This window comes from Toxotes jaculatrix, chromosome 10, assembly GCF_017976425.1.
Source record: "Toxotes jaculatrix isolate fToxJac2 chromosome 10, fToxJac2.pri, whole genome shotgun sequence".
In the NCBI taxonomy this organism is placed as follows: Eukaryota; Metazoa; Chordata; class Actinopteri; family Toxotidae; genus Toxotes; species Toxotes jaculatrix.
Window position 1 is genome coordinate 17,845,850 of NC_054403.1, and position 18,125 is coordinate 17,863,974.

The window sequence follows — 18,125 nt, forward strand, 5'->3', positions numbered from 1 at the left end:
TCAGGCCATTTCGGTTACATTATGAAAAACAACATGATTCGGGGATGATGATCTGCTCCATGCGCTCTCTCAGTGAAGAACTTGTGCGCCCCCATTTGGATTCAAATATGTATTTTTAAACTTGTCTCACTATCTTATCCCTATCGTACCAAAACAACATGGACAAGCGCAATTTACAAAGGAAATGAGTAGGAAAGGCCTGTGTGAAGTCACTTCCTCTGAGAATTTCTGTACACTGGACAGATCTCATCTTTAAAAAGTAACCAGACCTTTGTCCGAAATTCTTTGCAAAACATGAGAGATACACCAACGTCCCACATGTCTTTGGATTTCACTGCAGGGAAAGATTGCTGCTTTATAATGTAGTTGTATCACGAGTGACTCCTGGTTGTACTCGTTTCTTTTCAAAGAACACTGGCGGAAAGTGTGACTGCAGCCTTTTTTTCCATGGGTTTATGCTGAGGCATTCAGCCACATCCTTCCGCCCTCTGTCCCACCTCCATTGTTTCACTGAGGCCATAACAATGTAGGGTGTTAACCGTGCAAGGGGGAGTCGGGGATGGAATCAGGGTGTCATGTGAGGTTAGAAATGACTGTTGATGTGCAGCGAGAGATCTAACAAAAAGACATGTTGACTGAGTCGTTTTCTCCCATGTTGTGATTTTGAAGGACACATGCAGAAACACAGAAAGGGGGGGGGGGGGGGGGGGTGAGAAGAGGGATTTACAGGGATTTATTTAGATTAATCGCTGGAGGAAAAGAGAGCAGACTGTGTACACGCAGGCAGCAAGCAAAGCGCATACTGTAGGGGCCACTCACACAGAAGCCTATCTCTGATCTGACACATTTTAAAAATAACTAAGAGCACAAATGAAAGGACAGAGCTTAACAATAGACTACTGCCTGACTGTCAAACGCGCTGCTGTAACCCGAGTCATCACATAATAGTCTATTGTCGTTTGATTTTTGTGTGGCCAGTGATGACTTTCTTACTTCAAACGAATTGGGCGTTTCAGCTGAGTGAAAGAACTTGGGTCTACTGTAAAGTGATAGGTTCCATTTATGGAATCTGTTAAGTTTACTACACTGTACCATGCATTCTGTAAGTCAGGGTTTGGTTTCGGGGGGGGGGGGGGCACAATGAAAACAAGGGTTCTTCAATTCAAACATAAAATGAATTAATCAAATTGGATTAAGAAAATAAACAAACCAGGAAACAGTCACTCTAAATAACACGATGAATCATGTTTTCTGTAGTGTATTAATGTAACAAACTGCTGTCAGATTTTGTTTCACTGAGACCTAAAAAACACTGCCCTTCACTATATCTTCCATTGATGTTAATATTGTCTCCATCCCTGTTATTCACCAATCATAAACCAGTCATCCGGTTTACTAAGCCACATGTTCAGTTTATACAATCGGGACATTTAAACCTGAAGGATATAATGTATAAAAAAATATTATTAGCAAATTTAAGATCGTTACTCGTCTTGGATTTCTGACAGTGTCCAAAAATTGATGGAGGTGACGTCAGCTTCATCAGGCTCAACTGTAACTATAGCAACAATGATCAAGCCTTAGTCTCACACAGAATCATTGATACATTGTAGCTTTGCTGGAACGTTCGATGTTCAGTGTTACAATGTAGCTAATAAGAGCCAACAGACGCGGGGAGGGAACGCAAAGGTTAGAATGTTAAAGCCAGCTGTAGATAAATGAGAGCGCTGAGGGAAGCCACCAGCAGAACACACTTCCGGTATGGTTATTTCAGAATAAAAGTAAAATCTGTGCATATATAGGTTATTCGACAAAACACCCATAAAGACCCACATAATCCTATAAAAGTCATTGTACACTCTGAGCAATATGTGCCAATAATAATAATAATAATTTCTACGCAAGTACAGATTTTGATTTCCTACAGTCACTGCCTCTGATCTGCACTTAAAAAAAATATTCTTTACGCTTGAACATTCAGGAAAACAGCAACAACAAACGTTCAACAGCAAAAGTTCAGTGCAGCCAGGGATACACACGTTATGAAAAAAATGAATAAACAAAATTGAAGAAATTAAATATCAAAATTAAATATTTTTCCTTATAAAAGAAATATTGCCAACATACTATGAAGAATTACAGTCTTAACTTATAATAATATATCCTAACTTATTTGTTGGTTACATTTTGTGTTTCTAAGTAACTATTAACTAATGTTATTAAAGTTATCCGTATTTGAACTGTAGTGAAGTAGAAGCATAAAGCAGCAGCAGTACAAGTACCTCAAAACTGTGCTTAAGCACAGTGAACGTACCCACTTCTTTTCCACTGTGGAGAGACGTAGAGCCTTTCCTGTGACGCCACGAAACCGGAAGTTCGTGTTGGCTGCCTGCTGTTGTTGACACTGCGGACACACGACAGTACAATGACACCACCATTTAATAGTAGTTCGTGTTTTTGAGTAGAAACATTAAAGCGCGCACCAATCTCCTGATTTTACCGCCATGTTAATTTGGTCTTAACTGGCCGTTTTGTTGTCTGGTTGTCACTTTAGTCTCCGCTAATAACTTTACCACGCAGCTAGCACAGGAGGCTAAGTTATAATTGAGGAAGTGAGCTAATTAGTAAGCCATGGGCAGTCAATTTAAACCCAGCTAATATACTTCAACGATATACTTTTGTGCGAGTTTTACTTTAGCGTATTGGTTAAAGCTGGTTGGAACAACGCTCCGTACAAGGTAAAATGTCACCTTGGTGTCTGTGTTTGGCAGGTGATTGTTAGTGGTTACTTGAGCTAAACACTTGATGCTAATCACCTCCTGACCCTCTCGTTTTTGCCTTCACGCAGATGGCAGTAGAGCTGGATGTGTTCGTGGGTAACACCACTATCATGGATGAGGAGGTTTATCAGCTCTGGTTGGATGGATACACAGGTATGGGTCACACCACCGATGGGTCACAATGTGCTCCTGCAAACCGTGAACATAATATGCAGGTACTGCTTCAGAGTCCTGATGTATTCGAGGTATTTTGGTTTAGGAAGTTGTGAACCATCTGGGTTTTACAATCTCAAGTGGTTGCACAATAAATCTTCGGGGCCTCAAGTCGATCAACAACATAGAAAATAAAGAAATCATATTGCTTTGCTTTCTGTGTTTTCTCTGCCCCTTTTCTTTTTTATTTTGAAATACTGAAAACCAATTCGTAAACACACAATGAATGCGTAATGAAACCTATAAGTACCTGCAAAAATACTGCAGCATCTACCCCTACATCTTACACACCAGTAGCAACCAGTTTGACTTGACCTAAAATAGCTACATACCAGTAGCTATGTTAGTTCTGGTAAATACAAATAGCCTTTCATATATGCTTGTTTGATTTGTCCAACAGTGAATGATGCAGTGAAGGTACGAATGGAGGGAGGAGTGCTGGAGGAGTGTGAGGCGAGCGCAGATGTCCTGCTGAGCGACACCATGGACCAGTACAGGACTTTCCAGATGTGTGAGCGTCTGCTCCACAGTCCAGCCAAACTAGCGAACCAGCTCCTTTTCCAGATCCCACCTCATCGACAAGCCATCCTTATAGAGAGGTGCAGTACAGATATTTGCATCAAGTCATCTGATGGTTTTCTAGTGTCTGGTTGTCAACATTTAATCAATGATTTATGTTGTTTTCAGTCTTTTCTGTTGTTCGAATATGCTTCTTCTTTGGACTACGTTATTCTCCTCTCAAGGCAGATGTTGTAATGTCATGTATTTGTTATTAAACCCACTACTTTATTCTCATTTCCTGACACTGTAGATGAGAATATATTCTAACAAGTTTCCTCTTTTGCCTCTGTGTTTTTTTTTTTTATTTAGATACTATGCTTTTGATGACTCTTTTGTCCGTGAGGTCCTGGGAAAGAAACTCTCTAAAGGAACCAAGAAAGACTTGGACGATATCAGTGCCAAGACAAGTGTGACCCTGAAAAGCTGCAGACGACAGGTAATTAGATTCTGAGCACCACAATGACTGTTCATCTGCATCATCAGTTTTAAAATTGGCAGCGCTCAGTATTTACCAGAGGGGTCTGCAGCAGTGTTGATACATTTCAATTCTAAACATACATTCTGTTGTGGTTCTGGTGTGTCTTTCAGTTTCATGATGGCTGAGTACAGTACCTCATGCTTTGATTAAAAACTCCTCTCTTTGGAGTTGCCCTATGTTAGTTTTCTGTGAATAGCAGGTTTCAAACTGATTTTTTAAGTTTTTCCAACATTTTTGCTGACAGTGTGTTTTATCACTTTATCAGTTGCAATGCGGCAGCTGAATGTCAGCAGAACAAATACTTGTGCAGGTTTAACACAAGTCATGTTTTTGTAATTTTTTTGTAAATCTCCTGCGTCATGTGTCCAATTTCAGTTTGACAACTTCAAACGTGTTTTCAAAGTTGTGGAAGAGCTGAAGGGACCCCTGGTGGAGAACATACGTCAGCATTTTCTTCTCTCTGACAAGCTTGCAAGGTAATCAGTGGGAAAGTACAAGTGTGCATTCCTCTCTTCCACATGCTTATTGCTTCAGACCTGGTTTCTTGTGGTACATACATGCTTTTGTATTGTGTACTAATTCTGACAAAATACCACATGAAAAGGCCGGTGTTCAGGATATTCAAACCAACAAAAACAACAAAGTTCTATATGATTGTCTTGTTCTATTTTGTTGTCTCCTACAATGTCTCCTCTTCTTGTTTCAGGGATTATGCTGCCATTGTTTTCTTTGCCAACAATCGCTTTGAGACGGGGAAAAGAAAGCTGCAATATCTCACTTTCCAGGACTTTGCTTTCTGTGCTGGGCAGCTTATCAGCAACTGGACCGTTGGGGCCGTTGGTGAGTGATTTCCATTGTTTCCTTTAGCCGTTTTGTTCACACACGATGTGAGGGGCACGTATACAATTTTTTTTTAACAGTTATGTAACACATTAATCAAGTAGTAATTTGGCCTAGTTTTAGTTATGCAGAATGATGAAACATTAGTAAATCCAAGAAGAACAAAAATATAAAAATATATGTTAGTTATGTATTGTAAGGAAGGAACATTTAGAGTAGTGCCTCTGTCAGTGAGGCCCATTGACCACCAGAGGTCCTCCAGGTTTTGCTGGTCCTCAGGATGGATTTTAAATTTATAGTAAAGCTAAAAAGGTGAACTGGATTAGGCAGAGTTTGAGTAATGGCACAATAAGTGAATAATTGTAAGACAAGGAGTGAGTATGGATAATTGTAACAGGAAAAAAACATCCTCTAAGCTGATTTGACAGTGTCTGACTGGAGTTTTCTTTGCAGATAACATGGTGGAAGACATGGACGTCGATCTTGATAAAGAGTTTTTACAGGAGCTGAAGGAGCTGAAGATTTTAATCACAGACAAAGATCTGCTGGATCAACACAAAAGGTAACAAACACACAAAGATCTACTCATTTTTGCTGATCATTGAAAAATGATGAACATAATTTTATCCACATTCTTTTTTTGTATTTCTAATTTCATCCTGTTCTCTCCTCTCTGTTCAGTCTGGTCTGTACAGCTCTCAGAGGGAAGACTAAAGCTTTTAATGAGATGGAGGCTAATTTCAAGGTGGGAAACACTAAACCTTCATCATATCCTAAATATAATCAGTGAAACGAGATAATAGTTTTTGAAAGTAATTCTTTCCCTATTTTTGCAGAATCTTTCCAGAGGCCTTGTCAACATTGCCGCAAAGTTAACTAATACAAAAGATGTCAGAGATTTCTTCATTGATCTCGTGGAGAAGGTTTGTGCTTTTTCATAATGTCCTTTCTTTTTTTCACAAGTGTTATAGGGAAAACCAGATCATCCAGCCCAGAATTCCTGAGTCCCATGCCAACTTTTAAGATGATGTGATGTAACATCTCCTCCCCTCCTTTTCTCCTCCAGTTTATTGAGCCGTGCCGCTCAGACCGATGGACAGCTGCAGACATGAAACTCTACCTCACCCACTACACCAACTCTGCACACATACTTGACACATTCAAGTGAGTTAATGTGCTTTTATTCTGCAAACCTTATCAGGCTGACCATGGCACCAACCCTGCCAGGGTAATCAATTCCCAAGGGGGCGACCAAAGCTAAAAATACAATCATGATTTTTTAGAGAGGGAAAACAAACCAATGACCGAAAAAGGATATACACTTTGGCAGTCATTAAACACTGCTCAAACATAAAGTGGGTATGTTAAAATCCTCTCTAATATTGCCGTCCATGTTCTACCAGTGGGTGTCTCCCTATCTCGCCCCCGATTTCTTAAACTGTAGTTACCTTGTTTCTCATGCAAACACTCAGGAATGTAGTTAAGGGTTTACACAACCCTGCGCCACTACATGGTTAACAAAGAGATATTCATAAAAAGAAATGTAACCCCCCCCATTACACTGAGTGGACAAAGATTGCCTCATTTACTCTCCTCACCCAGATTTCACAATTACAGTTTGTCATGAGACTTTCGTTACCTCTTTGCTCCATTTACTTACAGTTTACTCTCCTTCTGTCTCTGTTTTCTGCCCTTCAGACACCAGGTTGTGTGGGACAGATACATGGGTGTCATCAAAAGCTGTATCTTCAAAATGTACCACGACTGAAGCATTTTCGTTGAGGCTCACCCCTTCTCTTCTGCCCGCTCTTCCTCTGGTTTGTTTTCCCCCCGCTGACGCCGTTAACTTAGCCCTTCGGTTTCTGCTCTCTCTGTTTGTTGATGAATTTTTCTTCTCGAGCTCCATTATTGCTGTCAGCCCCCTGTTTGCTCTCCTAGAGTCCCCATGGTGTCTGTAAATTTGGATTGTAAATAAAATGAACATATTAATATCAGAATGTCATTCTGTTTTATGTGTCATCATTTTATGTTCTATGTTATATGGATAAGATGTTATCATTAACCAATTCCAGAGACAGGATTTACTGATCTTGTGAGTGCTGGATGAAGATTAGAGACAGAAAGAAAGAGAGAGGGAGCAATAAATCAAAATTGCAAAAGTGAAGATGGCAGATTTGTCAGCAGGCTGCACTTAGTATGCAGTGGATACTGTAGTCTTTTAGATTTTAAATGTACATGTGTAATGAATTTAGAACACTGCCAGTGTGTGGGATGTCTGTGTGTGTGTGTGTGGCCATGGGAATAAGGGACCAACCAGGGGGGCACAGTTGGTCTAGCTAGGGGGTAGTCAGTGTGACTTCTAACAACATTCCCTGTAATGACAGCTGCCATCTCTGCCACCACCCAGAAACACAGGACAGATAAACAATCAGGGACTAAGTAAAGGTTTTTAAACCTACACACTGGAAGTTTACTTTAAAATAGCAGGATAAAAATACAGTAATTGCTCCCATAACGTTAAAAATAGCATACTTGCGCTTTCTGAAAATATAACATCTACTATGTCTATTAAAACAAATTTACTTTTAAAGTTAAATTCAGGCAATCATGTTGTAATGGGTGTTCTTAAGTGTCTTGGAAAGAACCCTGCAATTATACTAATGTGGATGCTGCTCATTTAATTTTGAAGAGGCTTTTATTTTATGGGAAGCACAAGGGTAAGTTAAAGTAAGACTTTAACTAATAAGACTAATGTGGGTTAAGCAACATCTTAACCAGTTTGCAACATAAGAGACTGAAAATTTTGCAAGGAAGAAATATAACCGGAAATGATTCCTAGTGCAGTAATGGATTACTCATGTACAAACACAGAGCAGCAAAGTTCGGACCTTGGTTGAGAATAATAATAGCATTTTATTTTCAGTATTTTCTGCTGAAAGAGGCACCAGTTTATTCTACGAAATAAACGGACAAATTTTCCAAGTAAGTCTCCACACACTCTCTTCTCCGCTCTCTAATTTTTGTCCACATTCCATTAACTTCTCTCTCCCCGGCTATAAATATCCTACATGTCAGATTGGAGGAGAGCGAGGGCTTTAGTCGCTTTATGGAAAAAAAAAAAAAAGGACAAGATGGGGGAGGTAAGTATAGATAGATGGGGGGTAAATGGGAAAAGGGAGGGAGGAAAGGGTGGGAGAGCTTGGGGCTTTTGCAGGGGTTTAGTTTAAATGAAACCAGGTGTGTTGTGGGACCAGCAAGAGGGGCATTGGTTACGAAGATGGTGGGCGGGGGGCGGGGGGCGTGTGTGTGAATCTGTGAGTTGTTGTTCCGCCTGCGATTTGGACGGATTTGGAATTTTGGAATTTGGGCCGCAGACCAGGAATTTGCATCCTGGGGGGTCAAGGAGAGGGGGTTTGGAGAGTGGAGGATGGCAGTGCAGGGGGCCAGAGGGGGGGTAAGAATGGGCTGTCCCTCTTTCTCTCTCTCCTCTCCCTCTTGCTCTCTCTCTCTCTCTCTCTCTCTCTCTCTCTCTCTCTCTCCCTCCCTTTGCATGTGTTCAGCTGCTCCAGCTGTCGGTTTCCCCACTCACTCTCTCAGGGTCATACAGGCAGGAGTTTAAGGGACCACTTCTGTATGCCAACTCAGCCGGGACAAGCGCAGCCAGCAGGAGGACACACTGGTCAGAAGGAGACTAAGAGACACAGGACCCACCGGAAAAGATTCATCCGTGAGTTTTCCTGTGTTTCTTTGATGTCTTACGCGAACGTTCGAAGACATTCGTGTCAAACAGAGAACTGGTGGTTGCCTTAATATGTTTGTGAGAGTTCCAGGGAGAAGTAACGGAGGTGAGATGTTCCTCTTACCCACTTTTCTGGTACAGGCCATACACGTCATACAGTTGCACCGCTGCTCGGCTGTCTGCTCTGCTCTCTCAGCTACACTTGGCTCCTCACAAGAGCCAAGATAATGTGGCCCACAGTCTGTGTAGTTCGCTTCTTGGCTCTGTGTTTCAGAGACTGTAATAGGGGGGTAGACAGGAAGAGAGGCAATGAGTCACAGGGCATGTATTATTGTACAGTATGTTGCAAAACTCTTCCACCTCATCCCTCTTGTACAACGTTTAAAGTCAGTGTCCCAGTCTCAGTTTTGTTACTCAGGGGAAACTACAGTGAAACAATCTGGGTGAAGTTTTGAGTTGAAGAAGCGCAAACAGCCGCTTCTGTCGAACAAGAGGAACAGGTGCCAGCATCAAACACGCACAGAAAACAATCTTGAAACCCGGATGGCATCTCAGAAAGTGTAGGATGCTGCCTTACCGTTATCTGACAGTGTATTTTATCACACTTTATACAGTATACTCCTAATAGCTAACGTGACAGCTCCACCATCACTGTAATGACTCAAGTGGGATTATAAAGGCAACAGGAAGGAGTGCTGTTCCCCTAAGAGCAGCCCATCATCTCGTGCCACATTGTCCGCGTATACCAATACATCACAGTCCTTTAACAGTCTTTACAGAAGGAGACAGAGCAGCATGACCACAGGGAGAACACAACAGCTCAGGAGGGATTTGTTACAGTTACAGTGAGTGAATTTCTCCTGCAGGCCACCATCCATCACTGACTATGGAGAGAGAACAGGAGTTAGGCTGTGTGTGAGATGGAGACCCACTGATCGTGGATTTGCAGGTTCACTGCCACAATGGTAATAGAGCGCAGCTGGAGCGCACTGGGCCACCACGTTCTCAGGCTGCTCCACGCACCACCGAGCAGAACAACACAAAGCTGGCTATGTATACACTACAAGACAATCCTGCAGTTTACACTGTGTGTGTGTGTGGCCCAACTGTGTGTTTTTCCTGGTTCCCATGTGGTCACTTTTATAAGCCGCCTGACATTTTGCTTGTTAAATTGTGCTGACTGTGAATTTAAAAATGGGTCAGCCTGCTGTTACTGAGGCCAAGCTAAGCTCGAGGGGGTAATTATATTAGACAATAATTATTTTATCATGAGATGTAATGTGAATAAAGTACACAACAGATGTTTTTTGAGGTAAAAACTGCATCTATTAGTTCATGATATTTAGATTAATCATTTGGTCTATAAAATGGCAGGAAATAATGAAAAGTGCCTTTCACAATATCCTGAAATCCAAGGTGACGCTGGTCGTTTTGTGCAGCCAATAATTCAAAATGAAAATACATGCAGTTTAGTATCACGGACAGTTTAGAAAACTGGCAAATATTCACATTTTAGAAGGTAATTCCAAGTATTTTTATTTTTTATTAAAAAAAAGTAGACCAGTTATGCTGCCAAACAGCTAATTGATTAATCAACTAATCGTTTCATCCTAGTAATTACATCTCATTATAATCATACAGGTAATGTAAACATGACACACAACAGGTGCTGGAGCAGCAGCATTAGTGAGGTGGTGTTACAGTGAACCTGTGCCTCTCTGTCAGCCACAGTCCAAACCCAGACAATGAACTTCTACACTAGGGCCATGTTCTCTGACATCCTCCCACACAATGAGGAGAGATGAGAGGTTGGGGGAGCAGTGGCTGGAGGTTTGGCACCAGCTGTCCTCTTATGTGAACCATGGGGGGTTTCCCAGAACCTGATACTCTGGGAACCACTGGCGTGGCAGGGCATCCCAGCTGAGAACTGGCAGCCACATCCTTGCCACGGGCATTCCAGAGGTCCACCGCCACTTGATCTCCACCGGCAGCAGGGCAACACCCATGCATCCCTGCTGCCCACACTCAGTAGCCACTGAGTGACTGGACCTCGGACTAACGGTCAGTTTGTTTTTGGGTGGTTTCGGGTCACATTCTTGCTGGTTGTAAGTTGCTGCTCGGCCAGTTCAGAGAGGTCACGTACTGCGGTAGTCTGATTTCACCGTGGTATGTGTTACTGTCTGCGCTTACGGGATGAAAGAATGTTTTGCTGTTTTTCACCACACAAAGGTCACAAATGGCCTGTGATGTCATCCATTGAGCATTTGAGGGTGTCCACGTCACCCTGCGGACTTCTGTTTGTCTCAGCTTGAAATACAACAATAAGCAATGCCTGTAAATGTGGCCTCTGGAGTTTATATCAGATCGTGTGTCTGTGCACGTAGACAGACAGTGATTATAACTTTCCTGTCATGTATTTTGACTGGAGCTCACTGACTTCGCAAACAACACTTGCTTAGAATGTTTCTTTTCTGGGGTTTTTTTTTTGTCCATGGGAGCTGGAATAGGTGATTTGTTTACATTTTGGAGTCAGCTGAAACACTTATAGACTCTGTCCAGGAACATTAACTGAAGGATGGTTGTGTCTCTGCTGGGAGAAAAGCCAAGTCCATCAGAGAACTGAGCAAATGTAATGCACATGTAAATCTACCTCAAAAATACACCACACTGTACAGAACACTGCAGAAAAGACCTGAGATGATGGATGTACTCAGACCCTTAAGTAAAGGTAGCAAAGCATCAATTTCAGAATATTCTATTATAATTAGAAGACCTGCCTGTAAAATTATGTGTGAGTAAAAGCACATTAGTATTAGCAAAATGTACTTAAAGTATCCCATGTAAAAGTTTCACCTTTAAGCCTAATGGCCCCTTTCAGAGTGTCCTGAAAGATTATGATATTTAAATCTTATGTGCACAAGATAATAATAAGATATGATCTCATTAAACTTAAGTTCAAACTTATTCATTTTTCTTCTGTTAGTTTCGTTGCAGGACAAGCTGCAGCTTTGTCATTCTCAGTGATGACCGCATGTAAATCCTAGCAGAGCTTAGCACAACTCCCGCCTGAGCAGCTCTGACCAGCCTCAGAACTGGAATCATATGTTGTATTTAAATACCATAAAATATACCCGAGTGAGGTACCTAAATTTTACTCGAGTAAATGTACTTAGGTCTTTGGCACCACTGACAGGCAGATGCCCTCTGACATTACACAGCATCTCCAGAGAAGGAGATTCCTTGTCACAGTAACAAATTAAACTTGAAGTTTATCTCTGAAACTGAAACAGCTAAGCACGAGATACTGTTGTAAAATATGCAAGTAATAGCCAGGATTTATGAAGCTCCCACCAACGCTGCTCTGATACACAGCAAACCGAACCTCTGGAGGCAGAACTCAGCGAGACTATCATTCCAGTGAGTTGTAGTCTGCCAGTCTGCAGACACAGAGGGCTTTCTGTGAGCAGCTAATATGAAAGTATTTCTGTGATGTTGACTTTGTTATTTTCAGCTCAAGGATGGCCTACGTCACTATGTTTATGTTTTTACCTGGCAGAGTGATTTATTCCATTTATTCTTGCTGCGATCAAGGGGTAACTGTTTGGTTGACAAACAGTGAACCGGGTCCAAGAAGCTAACTGTTTGTGTTCTGACTGACTACTTAAAAATTGGCTGCAGCATTTTTGCTTCAAGTTGATTTATCCATCTCAGCTGTGGGAACAGCTTATGGCACCAGTGTGTTTTGAGACTGAATAGAACCATTTTGTGATTTCTGAGTTCTAATGTAGTCTTTTTTTTTAACGTCCTTTTCCACTTCTCTTTCTCTCTGTGTCTCTCTGAAATACAGATACCACTTCTTGGCTGCCCTGTACATCGCAAAGTCTCGTCTCCAAGGCACTGCTACCTGTCTGACAGTTGTGTGTGTGTGTGTGCGTGTGTGTTTGTGTGCATGTTGTATGTGTGTTCCTCTCCCTTATCCAACCAATTAATGCATTAGTATGCAGGGTGCTTGTGTGTCAAACTTGTGCGTGTGCATATGTGTGTCTGTGCTCCTCCGCAGTGCTATTTCACAGCCACCTACAGAAAGTGACACCTACACGGTAAGGATGGATGAATCTCCCTCCCTCCTTCTCTTCTCCTCTCTTACTCCTTTCTTTTTCTTTGCATCTTCTCCTTTACTATATATCACACCTGTCAGTTGATATTACATTTTTTTTGTGTGTGTTGAAATGTTGGCCTCAAATCCCCTCTCTTAACCCTCCTTCTTTTATTACCTTTTTTTCTTCTTCTTCCTGTTTAGTCGTCCACAGCAGTTTTCCACTTCCAACATTTTATAGCACTCTTAGCTGGGGGTAATTTTAATCCCATGTTCCTTTTAGGCCTTACTTTTTCTTTCCATGCAGCTCATAGCTCATAATATATTTTTTTCCCAGAATGATAATGACCCTTTTCCAAACAGTGGCCTTACATTCTCTGTTTTCGAAGCGACATTTGGCTTAAGGAAAGCAGTTTAAAATGTCATGCTTCTTTTTACAGCAGCAGACTAATTGTCTTTCTGGCCCAGCGCACTTACATGAATACAGAGGAAGCAAGGTTCTCTGTCCTCTGCTTCTTTTTTCATGTCTTTTCATGTTTTCTGCTGCTTTTTGTAGGAATGCACAGATGGGTATCACTGGGACCCTCAGACTGAGCACTGCAAAGGTACAGCTCTTTTATACCTACAGTCGTTAAATCCCAGTTCTTGTGTGCAGCTGTGATAGTCCTCCTGCTCTCCAAGCCCTTGTCCTGTCTTTCTGATCTGTTTCTTCCCTCTGTCTGTAAGTCACGCTTAGTAATTAAATATCTGTCTCTGCATCTCCCGTCAGACATAAATGAGTGTGAGACCATTCCAGATGCCTGCAAAGGGGAAATGAAATGCTTCAACCACTATGGAGGGTACCTGTGCCTCCCTCGCTCTGCGTCAGTCATCCCAGCTCCAGAGCCCCCCATCACGCCCACCGAACCCTTTAACCCCTGCCCTCTGGGCTACGAGCCACAGGGAGACAGCTGTGTGGGTGGGTGTCTGGTTTGTGGGTCTGGGGGGGTTAGAGGTGGACAGGTGGCAACAGGATGAGTGATCATTAAGCATGTTTATGCATGTGTGTGTGTCTGTGTGTGATTGTGTAAATTTATTGTCAGCGGACACAGACTGTGAGGGACAGGTGGCCGTAGCAGGTGTTGGGACTGGAGGCAGCGTGTTGGTGTAATCTGTGTGGGTGTGAGTGAGTATGAGTCCACGGGGGGCAGACAGACAGTGCTGGAATGTGGAAGATTTCACACGAGCACAGCTGCTGTGTTTTAAGAACCGAGAACCTACTTGTGCTGGAGGACAGTGAGGTGTTCATCTGGTCTGCATGAGACAGCAAACATGATTCAACATGATGTGATATTTTCAGCTGTCGGGTGCAAACGAGGGCAGCAGAGTCGCCAAAGTCTGTCCTCTTAACAATCGCAGTGTTTCGGTCAGTCAGTCTGAATGATGCTGTGTTTGCTCACAATAACCACAGTTTTGACACGGATGTTCCCTTTTCATTTCACCCACAAACACAGATGTCGATGAGTGTGAGCGAGACGAACATGACTGCCAGCCCAGCCAGCAGTGTATCAACACACTGGGTGCCTTCACCTGCCAGTGCCCGGATGGTTACCGCAAGGTTGGCACAGAGTGCATCGGTGAGATAACCTGAATTTATCCCTTAACTAGTACAGCTAACAAGGTTTAAAGATGGGAACTCAGAAAACTGGTGTACTGCATGGCCCTGTGGTGAACTTAGAGCTGCAAGAGCGATTTTAATAACCTCTTATGACTGTTATATCTCTCTCTCAGACATCGATGAGTGCAGGTACAGATACTGCCAACATCGCTGTGTCAACGTCCCCGGTTCCTTCTCGTGTCAGTGTGAACCTGGATTCCAACTGGCAGGAAACAACCGATCTTGCATTGGTGAGCGATGCAAACAGTAATGGAAGAAGTATTAAGATCATTTAGGCCACTTAATTAAAAGCAGCGGTACAACATATTTTTGTAACAAAAATTATTTCATTTTAATAAATAATTTTCATATTTACTGTCTTATAAAGATCTTACTGTCATGAGCCTGACAAAAACGAAAGGCCTAGAAAATCTGTAACATTAAATACTCATGACTAAATATGTAAGGATTAGAGTTAAGATTTGAAATTATTTACTAAGGATTTAAGACTGAAAAAATTAATCTGCTTCATCAGTTGCCGTTTGATCATATGTGATTGACAGTGGCCTGGCAACATTAACAGCAAACTGTGTGTCATTACCTACTGATTTATTATTGCTGAAGTCTAACTGGTGCACAGATGTGACATCACCACGCTTTAAACAGCACAGAGAGAAATCTCTCATGGTGAAGAAAACACAAGTGTTTCAACTCTGGCAGAAAATAGTTTTTGTTGGACTCCATCACTCGTAGTAATAAGCTGATTGAGAAAATGTGTTTTCAGGGACTTTAAATTTATTTGGGCCTTTCATTGTGATCTCTGCCTTGAGTTTCAGTTTTTGATCCAGAACCTATAAAAAACTTTTTTCGGGGATGTGTTTTGCTTTCCAGTCTGTTGTCCCACAAAAATTACGCAAACTTTATGCAGCATTTAGAGTTTACGTCTACAGTGTACTATAAAATCTACCCTCTCTCCTTTCAGATGTGAATGAATGTGACATGGGTGCCCCCTGCTCTCAGAGGTGTTACAACACATATGGCACTTTCCTTTGTCGCTGTGACCAGGGCTACGAGCTGGGGCCTGATGGCTTTGCCTGTAACGGTAAGAGACCCCCTCTCTATCTGCCTCTTTCTGTCTTTGATGGTGGACAGTCAATAAAACCTGAACTTGCATCTTGACAGACATCGACGAGTGCAGCTACTCCAGTTACCTGTGCCAGTACCAGTGTGTCAATGAACCAGGGAAGTTCTCCTGTGTGTGCCCTGAAGGATACCAGCTGCTGGGAACCAGACTATGCCAGGGTAAGCACACCTGCCTCCATCTCCTTCCAAAACCAACACCCCCTTCTCTGTGCTCTCAGAGTCACAAATCCTGCACTGAGTCAACAGTTATTCATTCTTTGACAGCAGCTCTGTTCCCGTACACTCCCGTCTTATCCTGTTCCTGTTCGGTCAAACATCATGAGCTGTTTCTCCTCCGCAGACATAAATGAATGTGAAACAGGTGAACATCAGTGCACCGAAACACAGACGTGTGTGAACATCTACGGAGGATACCAGTGTGTGGACACCAACAGATGCCAAGAGCCATACATCCTAGTGTCTGAGAAGTGAGTGACACCTCATGAAAGCTTGAGTGTGTTCATACACAAACACGCACTTTTACACACCTTTTCCCAATTACTCAAATATGTGCTGGCCCTCAACTAAGAATATAATCAGCCCCTGTATTGAGTATGGTTCAAACTGCAAGATTACCCCAATTACTTTTTCCACATATGAGTCCAACTTTGCAACCTTTTCTTTTGAACATGGTCCAGTGCAATAAGAAAACTATTACAGTTGTGAACAAGTGTTGGATTGGGAACAGGTGTGGGTCACTATTAACATTTCCCAGATGATTTGGTAGTATAAAATGTGTTTTAGAAAAACATGAGGGAAAAAATGGCTACTGTTCAATATTTGCTGAGATTTGAGGAGAACGTTCCTCTCAGTCATACGACTCCCTCTGCTGGCCGACTTATGAACTGCTGTTCATGTTCTTCTGCTATTGTTATTGCTCCCCCCAGGCCAGAGTCTGTTGTTTGAAGTGACTGTTAACATTTCTTGTTAACTAAACAATGCTGTGCAATGACCACAAAAAGATGCAAATCACTCTTACCTTTTTTCCACTGTGTGTCCAGCCGCTGTGTGTGTCCTGTCCACAAGCCCGCCTGTCGAGAGCTTCCTTTCTCCATCGTTCACCGCTACATGACCATCACCTCGGAGCGCTCTGTCCCTTCCGACATCTTCCAGATTCAAGCCACCAGCGTCTCTCCGGGGGCTTACAACACCTTCCGCATCCGCTCTGGTGATGAGAACGGAGACTTCTACATCAGGGTGAGAACTGTTACAGAGCAGAGCATGATGACTGCACTTTCTGAGGACACAATTATCTCTGATGTCCATCTCAAATAAATGTTCATAAACCACATATTGTTAGTAATAAAGCACTTTTTCTGGTTTCTCTAACATGTTTTACATGTGCTTCTTGGTATAAGAATTCCAAAACTCACCCACACACAGATGAAAGTTGCCTCTGATGTGGAAATGAACTCAGTAATATTTGCTTTGTCTTCTCCAGCAAATCAATAATATCAGTGCCATGCTGGTCCTGGCCCGTGCTGTGTCCGGGCCCAGAGAGTACACGTTGGACCTGGAGATGGTGTCAGTTAACCCTCTGCTCAGCTACCATGGCAGCTCCGCCCTCAGACTCTCCATCTACGTCGGGCCATACACCTTTTAAAGAGGAGGAAGAAGAAGAGGAAGGAGAAGACTGGAGGGGCACAGAGAAAAGATGGAGAGAAAGAGCTGGGGAAAAACATGGATGAAAAAAGTAAAAGGAAGCTGAAAAAAAAAGTGGTCGATGCAGTTCAACCAGCCACTGTGATGTTACACTCTTAGCTTTTTGTACTTAGTTGTCCAAAGAAAGCCACACCTTTCTGTCAGCCCACCATATTACGTGTAAGAATATAGGTACCGTACAGTATACAAATACATGTAGCAGTAATGTCTCAGCCTTAAAATAATTAGTCCAGTCAAACCGTTCCCTCGTGTTTAATCTGTCAGTTTTAATGTCTAATGTTATTTTTTTGCTGAACACCTGTCTGACAGCATCATTCTGTGGTCAGTGTGTATAAAAAGGGATTTCTTTTCTTCACCCCCTGTTAAGGGTGATAACAAATCAGTGCTGTCTGCCGTCAGGTGGAGTGAGTCACGCCCAGCGTCACTAGATTAATCTGTTTGCGCCAGTTTACATCCTTATCTTCAGTTCCACTCTGTTTGTCACTTTATTCCTGTCAGCCCCGTTTCCTGTTGACAGACGTGATTCAGTAACCACTCGGATAAGACCTCAGCATCCCCTTCTCCTCCTCCACCCTCCACTGTTCATTCCTATGTTCAAGCTCTCCGTAACTGCCATTTGTTGGATTGTCATGTTGCTGATCGTGTTGTACTTTTTTTTGTTTTTGTCTAAGATTTGAACCCAAATAAAACGATATACCTTTACAGCTCTGTGTCATAGTTAAACTGTTCCTTAACCAAAACAATTGGTAGATTAGTCCATGAACAGAAAACTAATTGGCAATTATTTTATCATTTTCTAGTTCCAGCTTCTCTAGTGGGAGCTGCTTTTCTCTGTATTAAGCCAATATAAACTGAATATCTTATGATTTTATACTGTTGATTGCATTACGAAAGCTTTTTGACTACATCACCTTGGGGTGTGGGAAATTGGAATTGAA

General features: G+C 42.3%; 2 protein-coding genes across 2 annotated transcripts; both read left to right on the forward strand.

Annotated features, from left to right (window-relative positions):
- Window positions 1–2,380: 2,380 nt before the first annotated feature.
- On the forward strand, window positions 2,381–6,863 carry fibpa (fibroblast growth factor (acidic) intracellular binding protein a). The gene is made up of 11 exons (XM_041048180.1): window positions 2,381–2,738; window positions 2,849–2,933; window positions 3,394–3,592; window positions 3,864–3,990; window positions 4,408–4,508; window positions 4,739–4,872; window positions 5,326–5,434; window positions 5,554–5,617; window positions 5,709–5,795; window positions 5,939–6,036; window positions 6,571–6,863. Exons 2-11 carry the CDS (start codon window positions 2,849–2,851, stop codon window positions 6,638–6,640), a joined length of 1,074 nt encoding a protein of 357 aa, XP_040904114.1. The 5' UTR covers window positions 2,381–2,738; the 3' UTR covers window positions 6,641–6,863.
- A 1,568-nt stretch (window positions 6,864–8,431) lies between these two features.
- Window positions 8,432–17,889, forward strand: efemp2a (EGF containing fibulin extracellular matrix protein 2a). Its single transcript, XM_041048906.1, has 11 exons — window positions 8,432–8,599; window positions 12,459–12,711; window positions 13,264–13,312; window positions 13,477–13,665; window positions 14,201–14,323; window positions 14,478–14,594; window positions 15,326–15,445; window positions 15,526–15,645; window positions 15,827–15,953; window positions 16,527–16,722; window positions 16,967–17,889. The coding sequence occupies exons 2-11, from the start codon at window positions 12,610–12,612 to the stop codon at window positions 17,126–17,128; spliced, it is 1,305 nt and encodes a 434-aa protein (XP_040904840.1). The 5' UTR covers window positions 8,432–8,599; window positions 12,459–12,609; the 3' UTR covers window positions 17,129–17,889.
- The last annotated feature ends 236 nt before the right edge of the window (window positions 17,890–18,125 follow it).

What these genes read in the sequence shown, in the direction of transcription:
- fibpa (XM_041048180.1), top strand. Translation starts at nt 2,849, where the DNA reads ATGGCAGTAGAGCTGGATGTGTTCGTGGGTAACACCACTATCATGGAT. An exon ending in CTGCTGGATCAACACAAAAG is followed by an intron (nt 5,435 to 5,553) that starts GTAACAAACACA and finishes CTCTCTGTTCAG; the next exon opens with TCTGGTCTGTACAGCTCTCA. An exon ending in AGATGGAGGCTAATTTCAAG is followed by an intron (nt 5,618 to 5,708) that starts GTGGGAAACACT and finishes CTATTTTTGCAG; the next exon opens with AATCTTTCCAGAGGCCTTGT.
- efemp2a (XM_041048906.1), top strand. Translation starts at nt 12,610, where the DNA reads ATGCAGGGTGCTTGTGTGTCAAACTTGTGCGTGTGCATATGTGTGTCT. An exon ending in ACAGGGAGACAGCTGTGTGG is followed by an intron (nt 13,666 to 14,200) that starts GTGGGTGTCTGG and finishes CCACAAACACAG; the next exon opens with ATGTCGATGAGTGTGAGCGA. An exon ending in GGTTGGCACAGAGTGCATCG is followed by an intron (nt 14,324 to 14,477) that starts GTGAGATAACCT and finishes TCTCTCTCTCAG; the next exon opens with ACATCGATGAGTGCAGGTAC.